We start from the raw sequence: 23,928 nt of genomic DNA on the forward strand, positions 1-23,928 counted from the left end.
AGGAATTACGATTTATTTTGGCGAAAATCAGCAACTTTGAACACTTCAAAATAATCCAGAAATTATTTCTCAAAGGGTGAAAATTGACAAAATAAGCATTCACAATACAACGTTTGAGAAAAATGGTGAAAACTTTGAACACAATGATTTTTTTATGTGGTTTATAGCTGCCAAAATCGCAAAAATCGCAAGATCAGCGAAAATCAGAAAATTTTGAGGTTATTTCATGTGCAAACGCACAGTAATATGAAAATACCGCAACAAAACAAGAAATTACCGTACACAATAAGTCATAGGGTGGCCACACTACTCATATAAACATTGATGAGAACGCAATCTACCGGAGAATTGCCGAAATAACGCGAACAATCAGCGGACGGCTCTGATTGTGAGCCGTCATTGTAAGTCAATGGGTTAAGGAAAACAGAGCTCACCTGGATTTTGAGATACGCCCTTACGTCGCACAGTGGATCGAGTCAATGAGAGAGGTCTGACATGAATTTTTTGCTAAAGCTGCAAATTTTGATGTTCATTATTTCATCGTATTTTCAATTTCAAGGGGTGCTCCTAGAAGAAAATTTCACGAAGAAGCCAATGAAGTTACTTATAGAACCTTAAAGTTTTGTATAAACGGAGTTAAAAGCGTTTGAAGTTTCCAAATTTTGTCGGATCTCTCTTAATGACTCGATCCACTGTACGTCGGAAAAGCGATGAAGTTAGACAGTATTCTGCCGTGAGAGCGAAGAGAGCCGTTAGGGCATAAGTGAAGTTTTGACAAAATGGGCTCAGTAGCGTCTTAGTGGGCTTATAGAAAGAGGCCTCTTTTCTGTGGCAAATTGCCACCAATCACGCCTCGAGGAATCGTTTGGATGATTAAAACTCCTTGACTTTTATTCTCAACTGTGTAAAGAGGCTATTTCATTTTCATGTTAGGCAAGACAGCCATAGGTGCTGCCTTCTGAATGCTTTCTTGGTTGCGTTTTTGGACTAACAACCAACATGGTTTAAGCTCAGAAATCGGTAGAATAAGGCACCATTTTAACTTAAAGTACAGTTTCCACTGCTGCCGTGCGAAGGAAAAACGCCGTTTGAACCTCCAGACGTTGCCATTTTATTTTTTTAAAACAAAACGAATTAACAGAAATCCGTGAATACTTCTCTTCTTATTTTTCAGACAATTTTGTTTGCAATCTACCTAATCTAAAATGTCTGAAAATTTTAAGAAAATATATGAATTACTTTCCTTTAAAGTCAACGTTTTATACACAAAAATATGGCAACTCTCGATCGTTCATAAGGCGGTCTTCCATAGCACAGCAGATTGACTCTCTGGTGGAGTAATGCTCTTTATAGCTAGTTTGTCCGGGAAAATTTTTGCGCACTCACGGCTTTCTCATACCGTCTTGTTTCAATACACATACAAGATGTCTACAAGTCCGGAAATTCCGGATATAGTACTGATTTTTTAAGGGCGATCCGGAAGTACTGGAAAAGCGCGGAAATTCCGTAAGAAGGTCCGGAATTTTTCTAATTTTCCAGTAATTTTTGTCTCAATCGGAGGGAAATTCAAATTTTTGAAATTTGTTTAATTTTGTCATTAATTGGAAGTACTGACAAAGTACCGAATTTTTCAGTTGAGGAGGCACTGAATTTCTCGGGAATGTACTGGAAAAGTACTAATTTTTGGCCAGCCTGTTTTAGTAGACACCCTGAAACAGGATGAAATGTGCTTTTTTAGCAGTTTCAGTTTATTGTAAAGGGATCAGACGAATTTCGCAGGGAACTAGATTTCAAAATTTTGAGACTTACGGGTCTCTTCGCTTTCACGGCAATATTATTGCGAAGTGGCAACGTTGGAGCGGAAGAAAGGGAGAGGGCGCACCGGGCACCGGACACTGGACTCGCCGATGCCATGTCCCGTGTCGCCATCACCAGCCGGCGGCGCGCCGCGAGTGGAAAAGGCAGGGCAAAGGTGAGCCGAACAGCGGAAGGCGCGGAGGGGGGAGGGGGTGCAGGACAGGTTCGAAAAATACGTCGCCTTTGAATGAGTGGCTAACCCCTGCTCCCTGCACCGGTCGCCACCAACGCCGCCGTGCCGTCCCTGTCCCTGGAATGACTGGAATGAGCCCGAATCCCAAAATCCTCTCCGTGTCCAGGGGTGCGATTTTTCTTGAAAAATAACAACTTGAAATTTCATGTGAAATATTTCATGAAATTTACGAAAATATTTGGGAAATATTGAAAAATATATTTAGAAATTAATATATTAATGCCCGTGTCCGAATATCTCGTGGTAGGTGCACTTAAACAGAGACAGGAGACCCCTCCATTGGCCTTTTGGCGACAGGTGGAAGCTTCTACTTTCGGAGATTCAACACTTCCTCATCAGTGGCGTGGCGTGCTTTGCGATATATCGATTGATCGACCTTTTAAACCTATGGAAAAGGATCAATAAACAGGGTGTTCGCAGCGAACACATAAATAATCGATTCTTTACCACATATTTAAATGGCACAACAATCGCTATATCGCAATTCACGCCACGCCACTGTTCCCCATCGGCAATCATATGGGAGCAACATTCAACAGTCAGTAGTTACTACACAGGAAGAAAATGTAACCAAAATCTTGTGTCAGGAAGGATAATAGGAGGTATAGCACAAGCTGCTGGTTGAGTTTTTTTCTTAATATTCCCTGTGTTGTTTCGACCAAATCTGTGCGTTGAAAATTTGCGGCCTCGTTAATTTTAGTTGCTAACCCCTTAGGATTGAACTTGGGTCAGATAGGTGATGGTTCAATGCGCTAGCCACTCGCATGGCAAGATTTCAGATCTTTGGGTGGAAAACAAGAGTACCTAAGTACGGCAGGACACTTTCTTCTCCGACGTGAATTTGTCACAGAAGGGTGTCGGGCAAGTTAGCCCTTTAGGTTGATCTGACACAAAAAAAAATACCACAAAACAACGTAGAGTGACATCAAACACGGAAAGTTTTAACTTGGTTGGTAGGTGAATGACGACCTTTCGGTAGCGTAATAAGACAAACAAGTTCTCCAACTTCGGTTTGTTCACTAAACGAAGTTCTCAAAACCTTGTTAACCATCTACCTAGTCGGTGGATCAACAACTGAATGTTGTAGTCCCATAATAAGTACTTCCACCATCGTCAAGATATACCAGTGGAGGGTCTCTTTTTTTGGTCAGTGAAAAGTGCCAAAAATCTCGGATGTCGCCCGTAAAATTGAGCGTATGCAACCCGGCTTGCCGCGGAGTGAAAATAATTGCATGTAGGGTCCCAACCGAACTTCGTAAATTCTTCCATTGTCCTTAAAGTTGTCTTGAGTTAAAAGAGCGTTTTGTTGTTGATAATAGACTTAGATTTTATAAAAATGCTAACAATGAACATTTTTAGTTCATCCACCTGATCCGCTAGCTTATAGAAATGCCGTGACATGAAGCAATAGCAAACTTGCCATCCGATCGTGGAATTTAAATGCAGCCTATTCTATGTGTAGAAAGAGAGTTTTGAAGACAGTTGCAGAAAAGGAAATCGCATTTGAAGTAAAATTTAAGAATCTACTGGCCATGGCTCCAATTCTTTACAGTTCTCATTTACGGAAATTGAAATGCCGTGAAAATTGCCCTGGGAAATTTTGTATACGATGCACGTTCTTATTGCATTCAATTAACCTTCATTTGAGAGGATTGGCATTATGCGCTTTCAAGAGCTTGAACAGTGATATCAGAATCTGTGGTCTTCATTAAACGAGCTGAAGTCATAAGGAGGTGACTGGGGTTTAATAAAAATTGAGCGCAACTCTAAATTTTAAGACTTTAAAAAGGCGTGGATTTTGCCTGCCTTCCAGTGTGGCCGAATGTGACAAAACTTGCCTGATCCTTGCATTTACGTGCTCAACTGTTGACACTAAATTTTGCAAATTTTAATTTGCCCCAATTTTTCGGACTGTAATTAAATAATCAGAAATAGAGCCTCGTAGTGCATAAATTCATGCTGAGTAGCATCACAGGGAGACAGATCAAACCTTTAGCGTTACTGGTGTGGTCCAAACAGGACTCGATATTTTAATATATGTTTAGTGGGATGTCTAGAATCGTCAGTTTTTGTCAACTGACAGTTGCCGCCCCTTGTTTCCAGATAATAAGGTGACTGGAAACTGCTCACAAACGCGGGAAATTCGTAATAGCGTGTTCCAAACAACGCAAATAATTGCGCTCAAAGCAGTGGATTTCACACTCTTCTAATGTAACCATCGTCATTTTCGTGCCATTGTACCCGCATGATGTGTATTCACTCACGTGCAATAGACTTATCTGCTGTAGGCTTTAATCTGAAATATTCAGCGGCGGTTACGGGAATTTGGCAACACAGGATTTCCTCCATTTAAACCTATGCTAAATAATCGATTCTTGTTGGAGCATCTGGCCCCTCTAAGAATCGATACATTTTCATAGATTTAAACGGAGAAAAGACAATGTTGCGAATTTGCTGGATCCGCCAATAGAAATATTTGAATCAGTGAGTTCGAAAACACACAAACTTGGGTTTTTTTCGATTTTCACTTTTTTACGGTTTAGTAACACTTATGGATAGAAGCATCTGCACGCTAAATAAGGAAATTCCGAAATTGCAATCGGAAGTGCTCGAAATAGCGACGGGAAAAGGGAAAACTCGAAGTATTTCATTGGAAATACCAATTTTTGGCTACTTCAAGGGAAACGGGTGACCATGCGATTATGCTGTTTTCTTTTTTCGGTTCAGTATACCTTGTACCAACAAGTTATATAAATATTCAAGCGTTATTCAGGTCGAAAAATATACATTTTTCTGGGCAGACTATGAACAATCAGTATCTGAAAGTCGGTGAGAACGAAAACACACCAACTCGGAAATTTTTAAACGCTTTATTCTCTGTCATCGAACATGGTGTATCGATTTCAACTTGGTGCTTTACAAAGTCTCTAAGTACTCGTCCTTTGGCACCAAAAAGGTTTTTCTTAAGCTAACTTCTTCGCCCGCTGCGCAGTTTTAGGTGTTTCCTGAACAATTTTTTTTCCGAGTTGGTGTGTTTTCGAACTCACTGATTCATGTGAAAACAAGGAATAATCTTCGTAACTTTCCCTGAGAATGAACTTTAACCAGGGGAAATTTGGCAACGTTCAAATTTTGATAGGACGCTCATCCTGAGCACGACAGTACGGGCTTCCCGAGGGCATGACTGCCGGCGGGCGGCGCGTCCTCGGGGATCTTCCATCTTCCTTTTATTAGTATCGCATCGCTCGACCACGGGGAAATCCGCACGGGGCCGGTTTTATCCTGATGACATGAAGCCCACTGACCAAAGGTGAATCTGTCGCGCGTCGCAGTTCAATTTTGCTCAAAACCCGGCTCTTGATTTTGATCAGCGTGTTGGAGCAAAATCCGCCGAATAATTCCACCAAAAACGCTCATTTACTTAAGGATGATTTTCAGCTGACGCCACTGACCTGAACCAGAACGGACGTCGGAGTTTTATAGCCTAGAGTACCTTTATAGACAGAGTATGGCCATTCGTATCTTTTTACTACAAGAAAACTGTGCCGCTTTTTGATTGGTCAACGAGTTTTTAGGCTTCATGATGCTTTTACGGCCGTAAATAAACAAACAAGGTGGCGGTTTACCGGAACATTGCTAAGAAGTTAAAATTTGACAAAAATTTCAATTATACGGCGAAAACTAAACTAACTTGCGTAAAAAATAAATATATTTTCGAAGGAAATTTGGCAACTCTCAAACGTTCATACGTCGTTCTACCTTAGCAAGGTAGTACTAATACTATAATACTAATAAAACATATTTATATTCTCCAATGGGAGAAAGTATTCGTGAGGATTATGCAATTTCGCACACCTTACGCAGTGTCCCGGGTCCTCGGAAAATTGTAAATAAGTGGAGATAAGACGGGCGTAAAATCCGACCAAATATTTTCGATTCGGTCCGGAAGAAATGCGTAACAGCGTGTTTTTATGCGAGAGAAAATTTCTTGTCGGATAATATTCCCTGGAAATAAACTCTCGAACGTCACACGACTTATCAGTGTGCTCATTCGCTCGCTGAAAAAAATTCACTGCCGCGACAGTAAATAGACCGTGGTATAAAGTCAATATCCACCGTTCGTTAGGACAATCATGACTCCGTACATTTTATCAGCTACACCGCCGCGGCGCACGGTGGATCGAGTCAATGGGAAAAGTTGGACAAAATCTAGAAACTTTGAAAGCTTTTATTTTCGAAAATATGGAACTTAAGAGTTTAAAAGTGGCTTCATTGGTTTTTCCGAGAAATTTTCTTTCAGTCTCACCCCTTGAAATCGAATTTGTGAAGAAAGTAACATCATAATTTGAAATTTTAGCCAAAAATTTCATGTGCGACCTCGTCTATCATCTCGTTCCACTGTGCGCCGTGTAGTGGTAGGTACAAGACTTCGAGAGTGGTTGAACGTAAAATCGTTCGCCAAAACTGCGAGTGTTTATGTTTATTTCGTCTCGATTTTAATTTAACAGGGCTTACTGATGGTTAATTTTACGAGGAAACAATTGGAGCCACTTTTTGAGCTGTGACAGGCTTAATTAGCCGCAATAACAACCGAAATAATTTAAAAATTAATAGGCGGCATTATCTCCGTGGTTTTGTGATATCATTATCAGGCTGATAATTGAAATTTATAGACAAAGTTACAGCCGAAGAAGACATAATGGAAATAAAGCTATCCTAATATATTGGTGGAAGCGGGTGGTTGCAATAGACAAATGAGGTAAATTATGGAGTATCAGAGACCCAAAAGTTAGTGTATCATTTCCCCCCTTAGTCTATGACAACCACCCGTTTCAACCAATTGGATCGCTCCATGTCCCCTGTGTGTTATTTGTCTATAGCTTTGTCTGTCAATTTCAATAATCAACCTGCTGGTTGGCACTCAATTTTTTTTATCAATTTTTATCGTTTCTGGCTTGCTTGTATAGAGTTTTTAAAATTTAAGCCGTGTTCCACCAATTTTATTATTTGTTTTTTAAAATCTGTCGTGTCAACGAAACCGTACGCTTTCAAAGTTTCTGCACAATGTTCGATTCCCCTTGTTGACTTGCCCCACTGTGCACCGCGAGCCAAGGTGGCGTGTCGAGAAACGCTAGCTTTCGACATGATAAAGTTCATTATTGAAAAGCCATCCGATCATCCGAATGGTTCCCCTGCAAAATATGATGCTACTTAATAATGCTGATACCGCTATCGTGAAAAGTATTTCACAGCGCTCACGTGAGATAAACAAAATTTGTCGAGCGACTCAAGGATTCCACGTTCCTCAGTCTACGTGATTCTGGGATTATGATTACGTTGTTCTCAATCGCTTTGTTCTAATCTGGAAACATTTAAAGAGTCAGCTTTAAACAGCCATACCGCACGAGCGTATCCTATGCGTCACAATTAGACTTCATTCTGTAGAATTTCTTCTTAAAATGCCTCCATTGAGCTGATTATTGTAACTGATAGACATAGGTATAGAGAAAAAATATAAAAAGGAAATAGAATGATCCTATCGGTGGAAGTGAATGGTCACAACGGACAAAGGAGGTGAGTGTCAGACGAACTATCGGCAACGACGAACTTTCTTGCGAATGATATTACTTAGCTTTACCGCTCTGAAACATGTAAAACGATTTTATTCATTCAGAGTGTCTACAAGTCCGGAATTTCCGGAAAGTCCGGAAATAGTACTGATTTTTGAAGGGCGGTCCGGAAGTACTGAAAAAGTGCGAAAATTCCGCAAAAAGGTCCGGAATTTTTCAAATTTTTATCATTTTTGGCGCAATCTCAAATTTTTAAAATTTTTCGAATTTCGTCAAATGGAAGTACTGAAAAAGTACGGAATTTCTCTGTCAGAGGAGGTACTGAATTTCTTGAGAATGTACTGAAAAAGTACTGTAAAAGTACCTACTTTTGACCAGCCTGTTTTAGATACAAAAACGTCGAAAAAATCATTACCGTAGCCTGTAATAATCTGTAGGTCATTAATTTTATGTTAGGTTTTCAAAAGATTCAAGCCCAAAAAAAATAAAACCTTGGCAAATATTACAGCCAAGATGTATTTCAAAGAGTATTTTTTGGTGTTTATGTCAAAGTTTAGCATAGCAATAAAATTACGCCACCCGGAAGCAATGTAACAAAATTTTCGCATCATTACCGTAGACCCTGTTAGCGGCACTTTTCCGCCGCTAGAACGCAGTCTACACCCTTTCATTGAACCTTTGCCTAAGTTCGATAATTTACAATGTATATAAATGGAAGGCATGGAGGAGACTCAACAAAAGGGGAGATCAAGGTCCCCAAGTTTAACTGATAGTACGTAACAAACCAAGGCTGAAAATTCAGCTGCTCAATTTCAGTTTCAAGTTTGCTCGTGTCATTGAGTCTCTTGTAATTTCCGAACTTACTTAAAAGACTCATTTCTTGGAACGACTGGAGCTCGGAACTTCTGGAAACTCCAAAGTTGAAATTCCGCACTTCCGAGAAAACTTTAAACTTTTCGCTCTGTGTTATGCGTCCCCCTTGACTCGTTGCGTTACATTTGACCTTGAAAAATACTTATTTTTCGAGTAATTAAAATGAAGTCTTGCCTTACACGCTTGTTGATTTTTATATTACTCTCCAGTGAATGTACTTTTCGGACCATACGAGTCCATCATCCTCAGCACTCTTATCACAAAAACTAACGGAAGTTCACTAAGCTAACAAAGCATCAAAATGCATTTGGGTTGTTAAGAACACTAAACACGAAATAGGACAATCATACAAAAAGTCTAAGAGAAATTTGTTAAAATTATCTGTGCGTGTTATCAAAACATGGTATAAAAATCAGCAAGAGCGTAAAGAAGTACTTTTTATTTCATAAGTATCTACCAATAACACGCAAAATACGCTACTATAGACTATACTCACTTATTTTTAATAAGATTTTGTATTTAGCCGAGGTGTTGGATTTGGATCATCAGTAAGGTACTCCTTTAACACATAAAATCGTTTATTTAATTTACGTTTTATATTTCAATTCATACACACCCATGTGTTGAAAATTTCAACACGAAATTGAGGAGCTTTCCGGGAAGAGGGCACATAGCAAAAACTAGCGTTTGGGAAAAATGCATTTTAGGTTTCCATCATTAACTTCTGGCCACTTATGGTACCTTTCATCGCGGCTTGGACTCCCGATTTCGAACGGAAGTCACTGTCAGTGGCCATAGAGTAATGATCAAAACTTCAAATGCATTTCTCTCAAACGCAATTTTTTGCTATGTGCCCTTTTTCCGGGAAGCTCCTCAATTCAACTTGAGATGCATAAGGTAATTAAAATAAACAATTTTATGTGTTAAGGAGTACCTTATTAATTAGCCAAATCCAACACCTTGGTTGAATCCAAAAATCTATTATTAATGATGGTGCTGCTACAAAATCTACCAAATTCCTACTTACTTTTGGCCTTAGCTTCACTGGAAAAAAAACACATTGGATGTAGAGTCCAGACTCTTAAAACATCGACAAGAAAAAGTACTCTTGATTCAATCGGACTTTCGCTTGCATCAAAACGAAATCCGTTTAAATTAAGAGGCTTGGTTCTTGATTTAAGCTAGATTCTGATTGAATCAAGAGTATTATTTCTCGTCAATGTTTTCAAGAGTCTGGACTCTTGATCCAATGTGTAATTTTTTTTTCAGTGTTCGATGACCTTCATTTCGTGTTTCCAAAATGAGCACCAAGGACCGAATTTTCACAATCGAGTCTTCTTCAAAATTCGACAGATCTGAGTATCAGGCGAGCGTTGATCTTACTGAAACGGTCAAGTCGGGCCAAGCGCTTTTTATCGCGTTTTTACTTTTTCATGGCAAGAGTAAATGAACCACGAGATTTAGTCGAACGGGGTTGCCTGTCCAGTTTAGGGAATTTATTGATTGCTCCAGCTCCTCCGTTCTACGGCTTCTCTTCTCCTCAACATCTCCGATTCGGTTTCGGTTACTTCTGGTTTCCTTTTTCAGTCCTCGTCCCAACTTTGAGACATGCATCGAGCAAGCTCTCAGTAGATGAGGGACACAGTGACGATAATTCACCAAGAGCACTGGAAAAAAAACACATTGGATATAGAGTCCAGACTCTTAAAAACATCGACAAGAAAAAGTACTCTTGATTCAATCAGAATCTAGCTTAAATCAAGACTCAAGCCTCTCAATCTAAGCGGATTTCGTTTTGATTCAAGCAAAAATCCGATTGGATCATCCATTTTTTCTTGTCAATGTTTCCAAGAGTACGGACTCTAGATTCAATGTGTTTTTTTTCCAGTGCACTAAGACGATACATTATTTTCCTAATTCAACCACTACACTTGATGTTGTTTCATTTCATCATCATCTATTTTCGCGTTGATTTTTCATTTTTCGGTTTTTATGACCGGCTTCCATTTGTAGGATGTTGTGGATGAAGGAATTCACTTTTATAGTCAACTGGAGGCATTATTTTATCGCAAAGCTCCTTTCGAACCTGAAAATAGAGATGTTGCATGTGTGAGAAATTTACGATTTGACTTTGCATTCCTATGTAAAAGTTCGTGAGAAACACGATGGTGCTACTGGTTTTCTCTTAAATCAACTCCCAAGCTCAAAAAAGCTCTCAAGTTGAGGCCAAAATGGAGGGGATACCCCACGCTATCCTGGGAGTCCACCTCTACATCAAGACAAACTCTCCATGCAAAGATAGGGAGCAAATACATCAGCAGGGTTGCCGTGTTTTCAGTTGTGGAGTCCTCAAATAAAGTGGCAGCCCTGTCGGCGAACTTTTACATAAGAATAATTAGTCAAATTGCAAATTCCTCATACACGTAACATCTTTATTATTAATTTACACTTAAAAAACAGTCACATTAATTTTCATTAGGAGGGTATTTTTAAGCCCTTAGTCGGTACGGAGCGCTGTGTGATTTCAACCTTCCTCTAGAGTTCTAGTATACTAGTAAGAATGCGTTCAAATGACGCATCAGCTCATCAACAAGATGGCGGAGAGGGGCCTAACGCACTACGAATATATAAAGCTAAACACGTAAAATAAAATAAATAAATATAATAAGCCTTTATTTAATGCCTCTGATGTCAAAGCACAGAGGACGATAATCGTTTTTTTTTTTTTTTTTTTTTTTTTTTTTTTTTTTTTTTTTTTTTTAGCGGGAATATAGTTTTTTCTAAATTGATAGTTGAAATTTTGATGAGCGAGTTCTTTCATCCCAACGGTTATCGGTGCTCGTCTTCTTCGGGGACATTAAAAGCGCGCCTACAGGAAAAAAGCAAGCGCTTCGTTGATACGAATGTACTAGAGCTTTTCCGTTTGTTTTTCTGCTGCATCCAAAAGTCTGAGGTGGAATCACATAGAATTACGAATTTTTGAAGGAAATTTAACTCACTCTAGTCATGTCAGTTTATTTCTGAAATCATCGACGCCAAATGGGTTGTGAAATTGAAGGTTAAAGTTCATACAGTGGAGCGAGCTGCCCAGGGTTTTCTTGTAATTTTGAAAATAGGCGAGTGATGATTAAGTGATGCGCCATTTGGCAGCGTTGGACTTAATATTCGTCGACCTTCTTACATACATTTATCGATAGATGTATGATTTCTCGCTGCCTTCATTTGCATGCTACACTTTCGTAATCGATCACTTGTGCTTCAAGCTTCAAGTTTTGGTCGGCATGCGGCAAGAGGCACCCGAAAAAAGAGCAGAAGGAAAGAAAATTGAAATTTTAAATTTTTCCAGGTCGATCGCTTCTCCGTGGGTTGCAGCACGTCTGCGGTGTCACCGATGACCGAGGCAGTAAGTTCAAAAATAAAACTTTGAGGAAATGGATCCAGCACTGTCCGAATGGGAAATTATTTTCTGTAATTCCTCACTTTTGACTGGAAATATTAAAGGAATCGTCTACAACACCACTATTGGTTCAAGTGGTTACGCATTGATGAATTTTACCGTAGATTATGAAAAAAGGACTTGCTATTTCATACAATGTCGTGAAATAGGCAAGACGGCTGTAAATGTGCGTTCTTCTGAATTTCTTATTCAGTCAGGTGCTCAACAAAATAATAAGCAAATTTTTCATGTGAGATGTCGCGTCAGTAGCATTGAGTACCACTTTGCTACGAACAGCCGTGGGGAAAGGCCAGGTCGTAAATTTTCATGAAAAATAAAAGTTCGAAGTTTCATCAAAATGTTTCCTAAAATTCCAGAAATTTATAAAAGATCGAAAACTAATTGTTGAAATAAAGCACAAAAAAATATAGTTTTTGCTTGTTCGTGTTATTTGTTTAGGGCGCAAATCCGGTCCCTGAAAATTCCTTTCATATTTTGCATATTTTCCTCGCAGCTTTCTGAATTGTCATGAAATATTTCTCGGAAACTCCCCATGTTTCATTTCACATTTTTTACATCCGTGATGAAACCTGCGAAACCTTCAGGGAAACTCTAGTCCATTGTTGCGCTCTTATCGTTATCAGTGGAGATTCTCGACAGGTGGCAACACTGTTTTCTCTACAAAATCGATATTTTTAATGGATTTAAATGGAGCAAAAATAGATAGTGTTGCCAACTTGCAAAATTGCCACTGGTGCTGGGTACCAAAAAACGCCGTATACACGCTCGGCTGTTGACAAATATCTGCTGATAAAAAGCGTATTTTCCTAACGATTCATGCATATTTTTCCTCTCGTTTTTCGCAGATCATTATTTACAATTCAATCCAAATAGTTTGCTTGGAGTAAAACATTTTCTCAAGCAATGTTCGAAACTCACTTTTGAGTTATAGGAGCCATGTGGCGCATCAAGCCCAATTTTTAGGCGCCATCGAAGATTTTTTAAGGGCCACATTGACTTTTTGCCTATATATTGCGGCGCATTTAGTGAAAAGTTAGACGCAAGATGTTTTCGTAACGGAACTAGTAAGTAGCTTTAACTTGGGGAAGACAAAAGCACTAAGAATGAAATCGTGAAGAATAGAAAAAGCTTTCATTTCTAGTGCTGAAAATTCTGAATTTTTTTCAATTTAAATAGATTTGTTTTTCTTTCTTTATGCGACTTCCAATAAAAATCCAGATTTTTAGGGGCCACGTTTGCGCAGAGCCTTCATTTTTTAGGCGCCATGGCCGATTTTTTGGGCGAATTTGGCGCGTTGGCGCCTGTGAGTTTCGAACACTGTTCTCAAGAGTAATAATGTCTTGCCTGCAGAGACTTGGCGACTTCTAATTGTCCGTGCGGCTTTTTTCCTCATTGTTAGACAGGCGGGATAGGCCACTAGACAAGGCATGAATTACAACCGTAAAACGTCGAGTGCACGTTTCCTCTTCAAATTTTAAAGAAGAAAGTTCCTCACGCAACGGGAAGTTCGGGGATTAACTCCGTGTATATCGAGATACGCAAACGTAATGCCGATGAAATTGAACGCAAATCATACAAGAGACGTTATTTTTGTTTTTGTAATTTAACTCAAGTGAATGTACTCACTTCTCCAGTTGGAGTTGATTTTCCAATTTCGCGTCGTGCGAACATGAAATTTTGAAGAGGGAACATGTGGCAGAGTGCTTTAGTTGGAACCGTGTCTTGTGTCCTATCGTAATACTGCCGTGCTAAGGAAAAAAGCCGTATGAACATTCGAGAGTTGCCAAATTTCCTTCGATAAAATGTTTATTTTTTAATGAAGTTATGAATATTTTTCCTTTGAATTTTCAGAATGTTTAGGCAAAATTGCAAACTTAATTATCCGAAAAATTGGGAGGAAAATATTCATAAATTTACCAGGAAATTCGCGTTTTATCAAAGGAAATTTGGCAACGCCTGAAGGTTCATACGGCGTTCTTCCTTAGCAAGGCAGAATAGTACCCTGAAAGTAATCACAGGGAGAGGAAGTTTTAAGTTTGTGTTGAAGGGTGTCTCAAGGCTATACCGAACGTTATACGCAGGTGACTTCTCAATATAGTTTTAAAACGAAACTTCACCAGCCCTCAATCAACTAGTGCATAATGAGGGATAAACCCTGCTATTTGATTGTTTCTTGAGTCTTAACAGTCAATACTTTTCTCTCCTCCCCCACCATCTTTTGAGTCTTCTCTCGTCCTGTCTCCGTGGCTTTGTCTAATCTTTTCTACTCATCTGCGTTTGCCAAGATCTGAAAATTTGAATCAGCGTGTGTTGATCTCATCGTTTTTCAAGTGAAAATAAGCGAAACGAAACGAAACAAACCAATACTATATCGATGGGTATCGATTGTAAAAATCAAGGGGGAGGGGGAAGTAGGTAGAAAGCGCATATATCGATTGGTATTGCGAAAAGCTTTTGTTTCTTGCATCATAATTCCATTGTATTTTTTTTACCTTTATTTTATTATATGTATTTTAGGAAAGGTCAATCAACATAACTCATCATTTATATTTTCAGATTTTTCTCCTTATGAATGATATACCCCGTTTCAGCTAACGTTTCCTTTTTTGCTGTATATGTGGAATAGGGATGAACTTCCTATCCCGCGCGACCGAATTAGGACGATATCTGAAACGCCGAAACGGTTCTATCTGAAATATCTAACTAATAAATTCTGATTCTGAAAGTAAATAAAAATATGTATGCTATTAAAAAAAGGAAGAAAAGAAGAAGAAGCAGAGAAACCTCGGAAGCGAGATTCCCCGTTTTTCTGTAGGTATTAATACGTCACATCATGCGCGTGTGAATGCGGTTGAATGAAGATCTTCTCTTTCCAAAACGCAATTTTTTTATTCCACTCAAAATTTAGATATTTTATTTGATTGAAGGCAAATTTTACATGCTAACCTGTGTAATTCGCGATATAAAATTTTCGCGCCCGAACTGGGACTTGAACCCAGGACCCTTAGGTTAAAAGCCTAATGCTCTACCGACTGAGCTATCCGGGCCGTTGGATGAAGCGGCAGAATTGAACAAAAATCAGACAATGCTTCACAAACATGACGAGTAAACCCCGATTAATTGTATTAGGGCAATTATTTTTTCGGGGAGGAGGGGGGGGGGGGGTTAAATAATATTATTCAGTTATCAATGAGGCTGAAACCCTCGAGGTCGCTCGGTCTCGTTCCCATGCAACAGTGCTCTCGCACGCTGAGCTGAGCTACGTCGCACTGTGCGGCTTGCACAATGGTGCAAGTCTATGTGAGAAGTTGGACAAGGAAACTGTAAAATTTCATATTTTTGTTATTACGAAACAGAGAGGTTCGAAAGTAGCTACTGCGTAGAATTTTGCCCTCAGAAACACCCCTTAAAATTTATAATGTGACGAAATGAACATCGAAGTTCGCAGTTACGGTCAACAATTTTATCTCCTGGTCGGTCGTTACGATACACAGTGCGGCACGCTTGTGAGTTGTGGTCGTTCATCTCAATATGCCGACGGCCGGATTCAACCCACTCCCCTCTCTCCTCGTAGGGGGGTGTTTGGGGTCAGCAAAATAGGTGTCTCCTTCTCAACCCTCTAACCCCCCCCCCCCCCCCCCCCAAGCACTTTTGGAAAAATTGGAAAAATTTCGGAAATCTGGAGCGATGAATCCTCGAAAGAGTTCCGCTCTCGGAAGAGTTCGATCATGATCCCCCTCCATTTTTTCCAAGAGTACCTACGGACATGTCGGTAGTTTTGGAGGTTAGGTCATGGAGTTCTTACCAACGAACTACACCTCTAGAATGGCCGCGAGATAGCAAACCTGCGTAACGCGCATGGGCCGGTTTTTGAAGGTAGGAGGGGGGTGGGAGTCCAAGTATAGCTAACCTCAATCTCCATTTCTGCTGCGTCTTGCCCATAAGGATTACATGTGAAAATTTCAACCTATGTAAACTTTCATTTTTTTTTGAGGTTTGCTTTCAAAGTTCCTATTTTTTGAGTTAAGAAAACCTTTGGAGGTGCGATTATTATGCAATCTTTTCATTGCTATCACTTTATTCAACAATATTCGGCAAAATGTGGGCAGCGTCTGACACGGGTTTAGATGGCAGCCTGCTGTGTGAGCCCAAGTAAACCTAACCTATATCAACTTCAAAACGTTCCGGGTCTCTAACACTGGTCGGCCATTCTAGAGGTGTAGTTCGTTGGTTCTTACGGCCCATAGCGAAAGCGCAGCCAACCTGCGAGTTCCAATGGTCCAGAATGATTCATTATTAATATTTTATTGTAGACGAACCGTTGTTTGTAAAGCACGTATGCGACTTGCAGGTTTTGCACAAATTTACCCGTTTTGCAAAAGAACGCACTTTTGATCATTTCGCCGTCTTGGTTTGATTTTGGAATCTGCAGATTGGCAGCGGCATTTTCCTAGTGCCTTTCGTGCAAAGAGGGTCGGCTGCCCTTTTGGACCCCAAGAGCTCTACTTTTCGGCGTGTCCGTTATCTCCCCTACTCTACCGTGCTAAGGAAGAAAGTCGTATGCGCCTTCAACCGTTCCCATATCTCCTCTGCTAAAAACGAATTTATTGGGAAAATTGTGAATAACTTTCTTTAAATTTATCTTACAATTTTGTTCGCAGTTTGGTCTGAAATATCTGAAAATTTCTAGAAAAAATGTGCATGACCTTCCTCAGTTATGCATGTTTTGTACCGGGAAAGGCAACTCTCAAATGCGCATGCGGCGTTCTTCTTTAGCAAGGCAGTGCTCGTGTGTAAACTGCCGTGCTAAGGAAGAACGCCGCACGATCATTTGAGAGTTGCCAAATTTTCTTCGATAAAATGTTTAATTTTGAGGAAAGTCACGGATATTTTTCCGTGAAATTTTCAGGAACTTTAGGTGGTATTGCGAGCAAAATTATCTGAAAAATTGGAGGAAAAATATTCACAAAAGTTCCCAAAAGTTCGTGAATTACCAAAGGCATTTTGGCAACGCCTGAAGGTTCTTACGGCGTTCTTCCTGAGCGCACGGCAGTACAGGTATGCACTCTATTTTTCCGACACGGACTCGAGATGAAATTGACGGAGCCTTTAAAATTGGATGAGAGGAAGCCGAGCGTTGTGTCCGGAACAAAGGCTCGGGTCGTGCTCGGCTGGAAAGGCGACCTGAAAAGTCGGTGGGCCCGGGGGCCGGAGCGGAGACTGAAATCTGAAATATCCGTGGAATGTCGGATGAAAATCAGAAGGAGGGCACCTAGCACACGGCCAGGCGCACGCTCGCCTCGCCGCCTCGCGCCCCGCGCCGCCGCCGCGTGCGAAAGCCGAGAGGCCTTTCTTCATCGTCGTCGTCGTCGCCGCGCGTCAACGTCGACTCGCGTTGCCCGCGTCGCGTCGCCGTCGCGTCGTCGGCAGCCATGTGTAGCGTTCGGAACCGAGGCCCACCGTCCCCGGCGTCAGATCGTCCAACAAAATCTAGATTTAACTTACAATCAGCGGCGTGGCGTGCTTAGCCAGGGTGTCTACTAGTCCGGAATTTCCGGAAAATCCGGAAATAGTACTTATTTTTTAAGGGTGGTCGGAAGTACTGAAAAAGTGCGTGAAATTCCGCCAAAAGGTCCGGAATTTCTAAAAATTTATCATATTTGTCGCAATTTCAAATTGTTGAAATTTTTCTAATTTCGTCAAATGGAGGTACTGAAAAAGTACGGAATTTTGCGCTGTTGGAGGACGAGTACTGAATTTCTCGAGAATGTACTGAATAAGTACTGTAAAAGTACTTATTTTTGACCAGCCTGTTTTAGTAGACACCGTGTTTGCAATAAATCGATTGATCTGCCGCAGAGTCGATCGAGTCTTTGGAATAAGTCGGACATGAAATTTTTCACAAAAGCTGTAAAGTTCTAAGTTTATTTTGTCGCAATTTTAATTTTTAAGGATGGTTTTTGTAGAAACGTTTACGAGGAAACGAATGAAACTACTTTTAAAACATCGACATTTCACATTAATGCAGATATACGCTTTTAAAGTCTTTAAATCATGTCCGACTTCTCCCATTGATTCGATCCACTGTGTGCCGTTTAAACCTACGGAGAAGAATCGATAAACAGGGTGTTCGCAACGAACATCTCAATAATCGATCCTATACCATGGCTAAAAATAGGAAAGTATCGATAATCGCTCATTTACGCTTCGACACTGCTTGTATTCTGCTGCACCAAAAGAAAGAAAAGAAAAGAAAAGAAAAGAGAAGAAAAAAAGAAAGAAAAAAATCCGGACGTGGAACCCATACTTCCAGGCAATATACCTGAACAAACCGTCCCAGGGTGGTACCCAGTAAAAACCGGAAAACCAGAAAAATATCAGGAAATTCTATGTCGTCAGGAAAGTCTTTCGTAGATCAGGAATTTCTGAGTAACTCAAGCATTTTTCAAACAAATCACTCAATTTTTTAAAATGTTGGTTTGTAAAATCAAACTAGTTTCACCCTATTGGCGAAACAAATCAGAAAATTGCATCTTAAAATCAGGAAAATATCAGAAAAACAAATTATGAAAATTCAGCTGATACTCTATTTAAAAGCTGAAAGACCCCGTTTTTGAAAGTAGGTTATCTGTAAGAAAGTTAGGCTCGCAAAACATTCATTTTCGTACTCTCACAGGAAATCCAAGAAGCCAACCAGTTATAGAGCAGGGTCCAAATTTTAAACCGAGAGCGCAGTTCATTAAGATGCCTGCCGTTCCGCATTTTCGAAATTTGCTGCTTCGGAATGTCGTAGAATCGCATCATATTTCACACAGCCTATTGTAAAGACGTTTTTATACCTTTTTTTTAACATGCTCAAACTTTTTTAAAATTAATTTGGCAGTGCAGGTCGAATGTTTTGTAAGCTGAAATTCGGTGCAAATGGTCTCGAGTTTTAAAAGCACTTACAGTTCCAAGCAATTTTTTCACCGGGTCGAAAAAAAACGGAATTCGAGTTTTCCACGGAAAATATTTTGTACTGTCTTGACCCTCTAACAAAATTAACATATCGTGTGCTGCTGTTTCCTCAACCATTTTGTCCTCAAAGCCGTAGATGGGCAATGTAAGCGGCTTGAAAGTCGCAAAAGTTGCTTGAAACAGTTTTCTGGAGATATAAACTGGAGGGCATCTTCAAGAAAATGTAAGCGGCTTGAAAGTCGCAAAAGTTGCTTGAAACAGTTTTCTGGAGATATAAACTGGAGGGCATCTTCAAGAAAATACAACTTTCAAGCAGAGAAGGAATAGAAGAACAGGATTTTGCCGGTGAAGTTTATTTTTCACACTTAAAAGTCTCACTCGCCCATCAGATACGAAACACAAAATGTCGGGATTTTCAACACAAAGTTTATATTTTGTCTCTCACTTCCCTTGTCCTTCCTCAACCGAAAGTAATAAAACAAGGATATAGATATTTTTCCTAGTGTTTCCATTGTAAAGTTTCTTGAATTTCCGTCGAATCGCTGTCCAGAATTGTGTCTAATTTTGTTCTTTTATGATTTTTGTTCACAGGTAAGAACGTAACCAGAGCATATGATTTCACTAGTTTTGTCGTAAGAACCTGTCAAAGGTAAGAACCCATAATCCGTAATTCCGTCCTCGGGGAATATTTAAATTTTTTTGTAAAGTAGCTCCTTATCATTTAAAACAAAGAACAAAATGGCGTAAAGCTCTTCCCAACCTCAGCTTTATATATTTTATGAACGGTCCCTCAGCCTTACAGAGGAATGAAATCCTGCTAAGCTCATTTTCCACATTCCAAGTCCATGCCACTCAGCTCCTTTTCTAGAAACTTTGAGTATTATCATTGAGAATAAGGGGCGTAACTTTCGTGTAAAAACCTCGCGATCACCAGTTTATCATAACATTACGATTTTCTTAGGATTCAAGGCAGAGCGGTAGTTGGAGAAAAAATTCCATAAACGAACTAAAATATGTTTCTGAAAGACAAACTGGACGTATTTATGCTAAAAGCAACTAAGATGTGTGCAAACCCTATGCACATAGTTCCTTTTAGCCTATATACGTCCAACTTGACATCTGCATAACGCGCGGAGCGTTGAACAACGGGAAAATGTTTGAAGTTGGGTCCGGACCCAACATGCAACTATTTTAACTCTGCGGTGAGCCGGGTTGCATACCCTCGATTTTGCTGGCGAAATATGAGATCTCGCCACGACTCTCGCGATAGGGTGCGGGTGCACATAGTGTTTCCCTCGAGCGTGACGTCTATTCTGGTCAACCATTTTGAAGCTCCTGTCGCATAGATTTGTAACGCGATATTATCAAACTGATTGTGAGATTTAAGGATTAAAATTGATTTTGAGATTCTTTCCAAAAGACAAACTCGCATTTGATTAATGCTCTGAGCATGATACAATGGAAGAATATACGAAGTTGGGCGTGGACACAACATGCAGCTATATTAACTCTATGGTGGGCCAAGTTACATACGTTCGAGGTGATGGCGTGTAGTCGATCACGAGAGCCGAATGTAGCGAGCGCGCGTAGGCCGTCAGCAGATATCAGATTTCGCCCGCAAAATCTAGGGTATGCAACGCAGCCTACCGCGGAGTTGAAATAGTTGCATGTTGGGTTCGAAGCCAACTTCGTTTATTCTCTCATTGTTCGTAACGTTGCTTTGAATTGAAAGAGCACTCCGTTATCTATGATGTCAGAAAACAGGCTAAGATTTTCAAAAATGTTAACTATAAACATTCTTAATTTATTCTTTTGAACTGCAAACTGATAGAAATTCACGTGTCATAAAGCAAATGCAAACTTATAATTTGAACGTGAAACTTATTATTTAAATTGAGCCCATTTTATGTGAGGTAGGAGAGTTATAGTTACGAAGGCAGAAAAGATAAACGTATTTGAAATCAAATGCAACAATCCAATGGTGGTGATTCAAATTCTTTACAGTTCTTACTTACGGAGAATGCAATTCCAGGAATGCTGCCATGAGTAATTTGGTTTTTGAGCTTCTTGCGTTCAATTTTCCTTCTTTTGAGAGGGTAGGCAACATGCGTTCTTAAGAGCCTTGAATAGTGGTATCGTAATATTAGGTCGTTTTTATGTGTTACCAGTGCTTCTAATCTTCACATTACTATAAGTAGAAAAAAGAGAATGCACTACATACATTTTACATACATTTTGTACTCTTCTTCTCCTCTTTTTTTTTAATTCAAATTATTTTTCTTTTCTTTACTCTCTTCTTCCCCTCCTTCTTTTCATCTCCCTCTTCTTCCGCTCCTTTTCCTCTTTCCATTCAAGTATCTGTTCTTCTCCGTTCTACCTCTTCTTATTTTGCTCCCTCTTCTCCTCACCCCTCCCGCTTTGATTTTTCGTATGCCGATAGGTGCTTTTAGTATTGAAAAGTAAATAGGTCATTTTGAATAGTAACTTTTGCGTTCCAATGGGTTTCAGCTCTAGGGAAGGGTTTCTTCAGGGGTTTCCTTCGTTCTTATGAAGTCGCTATAAAAAGTCTCGGACGCTTCTAAGTCTGCCTTTGATCTTAAATATGTTAATTGAATAAAATGCAAAACGTAAAAATTAAGTGGTAAACCGATACCACCTAATTTTTACGTTTTTTTAATTTATCAACGGTGAGGCGCGAATGCTCGATTATCAATATTTCCCCATTTGAAGCTGTGGTAAAAGATAGATTGGTGTTCGTTGTGAACACCCTGTATATCGATCCTTTTCCGTAGGTTCGAATGGCCTCAATCGATATAACGCAAGGCACGCCACGCTACTAATTTTTTTACTATTTATTTAGTTAAGAATTTTTCAATCATCCAATCTCTCGCCTATTAATGATTCATCTTTTTATAAATTTTATCTGCCATCGTCACGACGGCGTTATGATGCCGTGCGATTTTGGGTCATTTTCCCTTTTTTGTATTTCACGGCCTCCACCTGTAAACACCGACGGAACCGGCATCTGTTTACGACACTTCAACCTCTAAACAAACAGTTCCAAGGTCGGAGCGGGCCCAACGTGGCAACGGCGGAAAAACAACATTATTATAGAGTTAAAATACTGTCAGCTCCAGAGCGAAGTGGCAGAGTGTAAGCAGCCAAGAAGTGCCTGCCTTGAGCGCAGCATAGCAACATAGCAGCAATGAAATTGAATCACACAATGGAGAAAACAGCTGATCGGTGTTTGAATGGGCGGAGTTTACGGCGGCCCGCGGCGGGTGGGGAGGGGAGGGGACTCTCTGCTGGCGTAACGTGTGTAGCGCCGTAACAGTTTTCGTCGGGTCTCCGCAGAGGCAAGAGCTACGCCGCTATTCTCGCCAGGATTATTACACAGTGAATGTTGTCCCCTTATTTTTATACCCTTCGCCGGACCGAAAATCAAAGTGCCCCCTGTGAATCAAGTGCTTTAGAGTGTGCCCATTGGTGAAGTTGTATTTCTAACCCCCGCATCGCCAGCGGAACGTGGAAAGTGTTTTGTTTACCGTGTTTATGTGAGATACTCTCGGCCGTCCATTGCGGTCTTATTTTCGAAGTGACGCCAGCTCGGTTTTTAAATCGTGCCCTCCCGGCCTGACTCTTCTTCGCCGTTATGTTGCGTTGGAAGTGAAGTTGAGTTGTTTCACGCTAGGATCCAGCGGACAAGGGAGTCGAAAAGTGCGATGGGTGTTCAGAAAACTGAGCATGAGAGTGGGTATTTCGAGGAGGATGATGAGGAAGATGATGATGTTGACATCGTTTTCGAGAAGTCCATCGTGCGACAGAAAGTGACCCGTGAGTCCAACAGTGTTGAGTGCATCGGGATAGTCAACAAGGATGTCAACGGGAATCTTAGTGCAATTAACGGTGAATCCTGCCCCAGCAGTTACCAGGAAAGGATCTGGGATGATCGAGGTAAGAACTTCAGTTCAAGTAGGTTCCTCGGTGGTAGATCTTAAAACACATACTTAGCATCGTTTCAACGGGACAGTTGTAGTGAACAAATTTAAGTTCTTGAAGAGATTATATTTTAAGTAAAGTCCTGGGAACTACTCAGCTACTAATATCAAGACCAAAGCTGCATTGAAGGTACACTCATGAGTTTAAGTATCATCTAGGCATCCTTCCACTATATCATGCAGCTTTGACCCTCAAGTTCTGAACATTTACTTAAAATGTCTACTCTAATATGGATGTTGCAATATGTGTGCCCCTCACCTCGCTCTCAACGCAATAAATATGATCCTGATCTACTTTATGGCCCCTAGCATTATCCTCCAGGGATTTCAACAGAATTTTGTTCGATGCCGGTTAAATCCATGGGACATTGGTCATGTGGATGGACGATATTCAAATCAACCAGGAGTTTTCATTTTTCAATGGTCGTGCTCGCAAAATCCGTAGTGGTTTTATTCGCTTCACTTCTTTTGTTGATAATAATCTATTTATTAGCCCCCATATGCGCACGGATAATCGGAATGGACTAAAAAGTGTAGATCATTCGGATTCATATCATTTTGTCGGTGTGAATGTCAGATTAGAGGTTGCCCTTAGTTTGATCCTGATCCTTAAGTTGACCCTCCCTTTCTCTTCCGTTTTTTTTTTGTGTATTCCCATGGAACAGTTTCTCTCCAGAGGAATCCCATGTATTTTTGGTCTCTAATTATTTTCTTGAGAATCGTTTATCGAAGCCAAAGTCAGCTCAGCTCTTTTTCATTTGAAAGATCATGAACGGTGGAATCTGAATGAGACTACAATTTGCAACCTGGAACTGTAATATCTGGCTTAGTTTAGAATCAACGCAGGAACATTATTATTAGTTTTTCATAGCACATACCACGCGTACTTTTACGGAGCAGGTAGAAATTGTAGTTCCAAATTGAACATGTTGTCCAACGCGTGTATGATCGTGTTGAGTGGTACTGACCTAGCTAGAGCGAATCAGAGATTGACCTGTCTCAACTTGTATGTGCCATTAGTTT

At 40.2% G+C, this 23,928-nt stretch overlaps 1 protein-coding gene and 1 non-coding gene across 5 annotated transcripts in view; one reads left to right on the forward strand and one right to left on the reverse strand.

Annotated features, from left to right (window-relative positions):
• Positions 1-23,928, forward strand: part of LOC109033081 (ribosomal protein S6 kinase alpha-5) — a 210,506-nt gene that overhangs the window by 50,327 nt on the left and 136,251 nt on the right. Inside the window, exon 1 of one of the 4 annotated variants that reach the window (XM_019045718.2) lies at positions 19,536-19,556. The exons of 2 other annotated variants lie outside the window; for them this stretch is intronic. Coding sequence is in view for 1 of the 2 variants with exons in the window: in XM_019045552.2 (XP_018901097.1) it covers positions 22,630-22,861 (232 nt within the window). In the remaining variant the exon portion in view is untranslated. Of the gene's footprint in view, positions 1-19,535; positions 19,557-22,220; positions 22,862-23,928 lie in introns of those variants that run through there. One more of the 4 variants, XM_019045552.2, reaches the window with a different exon arrangement.
• Positions 14,925-14,997, reverse strand: TRNAK-UUU (transfer RNA lysine (anticodon UUU)). The gene has a single exon. It is a non-coding gene; the product is annotated as a tRNA-Lys (tRNA).

The sequence above is a fragment of the Bemisia tabaci genome, chromosome 4 (assembly GCF_918797505.1).
Source record: "Bemisia tabaci chromosome 4, PGI_BMITA_v3".
Lineage (NCBI taxonomy): Eukaryota > Metazoa > Arthropoda > Insecta > Hemiptera > Aleyrodidae > Bemisia > Bemisia tabaci.